Source organism: Cebus imitator, unplaced genomic scaffold (assembly GCF_001604975.1).
Source record: "Cebus imitator isolate Cc_AM_T3 unplaced genomic scaffold, Cebus_imitator-1.0 Scaffold42, whole genome shotgun sequence".
Classification (NCBI taxonomy): domain Eukaryota; kingdom Metazoa; phylum Chordata; class Mammalia; order Primates; family Cebidae; genus Cebus; species Cebus imitator.
The window spans coordinates 1,499,015-1,504,128 of record NW_016107357.1 but is presented as its reverse complement, the minus strand read 5'-3'; the positions used below and the strand labels follow the sequence as shown (position 1 = coordinate 1,504,128).

General features: G+C 38.7%; 1 protein-coding gene across 1 annotated transcript; it reads right to left on the bottom strand.

Moving 5' to 3' along the window:
* Positions 1 to 2,017: 2,017 nt before the first annotated feature.
* LOC108302603 (mitotic-spindle organizing protein 2B-like) lies at positions 2,018 to 2,599 on the bottom strand. The gene has a single exon (XM_037737806.1). It carries the CDS (start codon positions 2,597 to 2,599, stop codon positions 2,126 to 2,128), a length of 474 nt encoding a protein of 157 aa, XP_037593734.1. The 3' UTR covers positions 2,018 to 2,125.
* Positions 2,600 to 5,114: the final 2,515 nt, after the last annotated feature.

Genomic DNA, 5,114 nt, shown 5'->3' with positions numbered 1-5,114 from the left:
TTCTAAGAGATGCCTTATTTGAGATCATGGAGAAGGCACTGTAGTGTAATGGAAAAAGTGTTAAAGTGTTGGGTTTCAGTCTCAGCTCAGCCTCTTAACAGTTATGTGACTTTGGAGAAGCTCTTTAGTATCTTTGAATATCAGTTTTCTCATCTTCAAAGAAAGATTAAGGATTGCTGGAAAGAGTAACATATACATACAGAAAACCTTCTTTCCCGGAGCTCATACATAATACTCATGAGTAGCTGTAATTATAATGCTGTGAAATTTCTCATTCCTAAGTGTATAGCTCAGAGTCTGAAATAAGAACTGAAATCAATTCAAAATAATGCACAACATCCTAGAATGTTAGATTGGGAAGGATTCAGGATTATAAACTTGATACTTTCTAGATGAGGAGACTGGGTCTCAGAGAGATCAGTGACTTACTTGCCTGAGGTTTCAAAGCTAATCAGGATCAGTCTTGGGACTCAAGTCTTGATATTCTGATTCTAATAGCCATTTAAAAAATTCCCAATGACAGCCAACTCTGTGTGGAAGGCTGGTTACTGAGAAGCCTGGTCAGTCTGTGACCCTGGCTTCTGTCCATTACATTCCAGGGGCCAGTGCCCTCTTCCCTTCCTGCTCATGTTGGATGTTATGTATATTGATCTAATCAAAGATATGTGGCAATGAGAGTGAAAATACATTAGGGAGAGGAAAATAAAGAAGTGCTTCATGGCTAGACAGTAAACATCCAACATATTCTTCTTCTATATTTTGAACTGAAGACCTTCTGAGAGAGAGAGAGAAAGACACCATAAAGAGGACTTCAGTGGCAAGACAGCGGGGTCTGCACGCCTTTTCCTTCTACTCCTGCAGTGCTGAGCTTCCTTGGGTTTTCTTGGATGCTTTTTGCTACTTTGCCACTCATCAGGGTCACAGTGGAACTCTCTCACTTGACATCTCAACATGAAATTATTTACAGTGAGCTGATACTCATTGAGTCCAGGCTGCAAGGACAGAGAAGAAACTGACCATCTGACTGTGAGGGTATACTGTTGAGAAGACATATAGCAATGAGTCTAGAATGTAGGCCACTATGATATGTGGCTTTGGAATATTGAATGAAAATGCTCAGATCTCAAATTCTATTTTATTCTAGAGGTTGGGATCAAGCAGTTATAGTAGTATTCCCTAAGAATTTGCATAGATCTTTATTTTTTTCCTTCAATAACTTAAAAGAATTCCACTTGGATAATATTTGGTGTTTCCTAATTTTAGTATTTTATTTTGCATGATAAGGGAGCATACAATACATAGACTTTATTAGTCTTTTGGGTTTTTTCTCCAAACAGGTACCTGAACTCTCACAGTATATTATTTATACAAGTATGTTTATTATCATACAGGCATAGATTAATCTGCTGTTCTTAAAAGCTTGTTAACTGTCCCCCTAATGGACATAGAATCCTTTGAATTACCCTTTGAAACTGCTTTTGCTGTAAATTGCATGGATTTGTAATGATCCATATACCTGACTCATACAATCTCCTACTAAAAGAGTGTTTGTTTCCAAGGAGGTCCCGTGAAGTTCAAGGTAGAGTCTAAAATCATGGGAAGAAATTGGAAAGTAGGACTTTGAATGGCAGCCTGAAGCCCACTGTTTTAAGTAACTAATTCATTCAGCCAAAACATCTGCTATGGTAACACTGAACTATGAATAGGCCACCAAATCTTGACAGTGTTTTTCTTTTTTTCTCAATTTTTATTTTATTTTGGGGGTGGGGTACATGTGTAAGTTTGTTACTTGGGCATATTGCCTGATGCTGAAGTTTGGGGTATGAATGATCCCATTACCCAAGTGCTGACCATAGTTCCCAACACTTAGTTTTTCAGTTCTTCATCTACTGGGTGGAACAACAGGTGTAGTTTTTCTCTCCTTTTTCTTATATTTGACGTTTGTGACCTCTTCCTCCTTTACCAACCACTGAAGAAAAAATCCACTGCCATTGCCTCTTCCTCCTCCTTCTTTTAATTTTTTTGTTTTTTGTTTTTTTAAATCTCAGAAAGGTTTATTATCAACTGAAGGAGATAACACATAGCCTTTGCTGGGGACAGTGGTATGGTAAGTCTGTGCCCCATCCTAGGTGTTGCCACGTGTAGGGCTCTTCACAGGCCCGCCCCCCTTGGGCAGCCTGGTAACGCTGGGCTGGCGCGGCATCCTCTGGCTGGATCCTTCGCGGCTGCTGCGTTCTGCCAGGGCCAGCGCTCCCCCGAGGGCAGTGCTGCCTTTGTGTCTCCCTAGGGTCTCAGGCACGCTCGACGTGGGCAGAGACACGGCCGCAGGGTCCTGGGGCTCACTCGCCAGCCTCTGCCCGGCACACATGGACTTGAGCATCTGGAAGATGGCGAGGGGGGCCACGTTCAGCTTCAGCAGGTCCACCAGGATCTTGAACACATCGGGGTTGATGGCGCTGCCCGCTGCCTGCGCCAGTTCGTAAAGCTCCATCTCCTCGGCGCTCAGCACCTTCTTCCGCCGCAGCGCCAGCTTCTGCCGGGCCGCCTCCAGCCACGGCGGCGGGGCTACCGACCCCGGCCCTGGCTCTGCGCCTTGCATCTTTTAATTTTTTAAAAACTTATTTATTTATTTATTTATTTTTCAGAGATGAAGTCTCACTCTGTTGCCCAGGCTGGAGTGCAGTGGTATGATCATAGCTCACTGCAGCCTCAGACTCCTGGACTCATGCAATCCTCCCGCCTCAGCCTCTCAACCAGCTGGGACTACAGGTGTATGCCACCAAACCTGGCTAGTTTTTTAATTTTTAATTTTGAAGAGACAGGAGTTTCACTATGTTTCCCAAACTGATCTCCAACTCCTGGCCTCAAATGATCCTTCTGCCTTGGCCTCCCAATGTGCTGGGATTATAGGTGTGAGACACTGCACCTAGCCTTTTTTTTTAAGTACATTTTTGTTCAATTAATTTTCCCTGAGAGGTCTTGTTATTTCTTTTACTAATCTTTAGCTCCTGATATCCTTCAATTTTTATTCCATTTTGTAGAGTCATCTTTGTATTTATATCTTTTCTTGTCAGTTGCCCCAAGACTAATCTTTTTTTCCATAATAATTTAGGTGATAAATACCTACTGTTTCATTTAAGCAGAATAAATAGAGTATATTCTCTGAATACTTTTATTTGTGGTGTTTAAAGAATAGATATGCATCTTTAAAGCTTTAAAAACTGTTATTTTTATTTTAAGGTAAAGAACAGATGTTGTAGGGGTCTGGGACATTATTACATTCATGCCTCCACTTTCAGTACTATTAGTATGATTAAAAAAAATATATAAGGGAACAGAGATCTCTATATACCACTCTCTTTACTCTCTAGAGCATCTGTATGACCATAATATGACATTTTAGCTAATAAGCTAGAACTAATTCATTCAAATGAGTGGTACCCCCTTCCAAGTTGTCACCTTGGAAAAATACACATAAATTCCATTAATGCAGTCTTGTCCAAACAACATTTTATAACTCCCTTTTTGAAATAACCTTGAGAACCTGAGAATGTCCTGATTAGTGGCAAATTGATATACTTTTTTGAGGATGGGTTTGTTTTTTGGAATTAGCCAAATGTCATGTAGAAGTAAAATTGGATGGATAATTTAATAGTGGTATAATATCATCAATGATCTAAAAAGAAATGTGACTGTAAATAAATGGCACTGATTCTCAAGGCATTTCATATAGAGTCGTAGGAATTTTTTTTAGCAGTGACAGTGCCATTAGAGTAAGTGGGTCATCAACTAAGGTGACTACTTTGAAGGCTGTTACCTATTTGATAGAAAGCCTCTGGTATGTTTGTTAAATTAAAAATATGGCTTAGACTCACAATTTATAAAACTTCCTTCTTCTTTGTAAAGTCCTGTATTATCTAGCATTAGGTCAAAAAGATCCTTCGTTTGGCCAGAACAAAGGCAACAGTCTCAGCAGGATCAATAACTAGACTCCACCCTTCTTTCAACTTCATAACATGTGATCTTGACTTTCTTTGGCTCTGTGGTTTGCAGGAGTCTTTTTCCTAAATCTTTCATTGTGATGTGTTCCCCTCGAGTTTCTTTATTTCTTGTATTTTTATTTTTCCAAACAAGTATAAAGGATGAAACTGAAGACAGAGAGCCCAATTGAGACAGCTGAGGCAGGGCAGTTTGTCCTGTTGAAAAATAGTTCACTGCAAATGAAACTGCTCTTTTTAAGTATATATGAGATACATATTTTTTCTTTGCAAATGGAAGCTTTGTCAGTCTGCCCAAATTTCTGATAAAAATAAATTATAAATTTATAAAATTATAAATAAAATATAAACATCTTACCAATCTTTTTAGATAAAATACACAATTTTCCTAAATATGTTAACATTACTCTTCTCCCTTGGAGCCACCTCATTTGTGCGACAAACACAGTCTGACATGGTACAAAAGAATTCAGCACTAACTCTTACTGAATTATCACAAATCTTTAATTAAAGGTGTCTACATTTTGAGGATGTTACTGAGGCTTACTTACTAAATACTGTTAACCCACGACTTTGATGTTCATTGAAAAACTTACCACGTCTGGTATCAACCTCATTTCATCTTAATTTTAAACACCTGGGTATTATAACCCAATCCTTGAAATGACGAAAATATCTTTATATTTTGTTTCAAGTTTGCCACCATTTTTCATTCATTTTTTTATATTTTCTCATATGCTCATATAAGACGTTTGCTTTAAGTGGATGGCACAGGCATTTTTGATACGGTATTTGCTGACAACTTGCCTAGATTCAAGGTGCAACATCCTCTAAAAAATGGAGGAAAAAACCCTTAGTCTTTGACTCCTTTAGTATATAAATAACTGCAGGAGAGAAGTATCACAACACACAATTCCATGTGGAAAGTGTATTTGAATCATTGGGATAAGATAGATTTCATTAATAAGACACACAGTCAAAACTGGCATTACATAGACAGAAATAGAATTCCACTTTCCATGCAAACTTTGTTGTATAACCTAGTTGTGTGTCTCACATTTTCAAAATTCTGATGTATTCTATTTTTGAAGAAAACCATGAGTTCTGCCTTTCTGC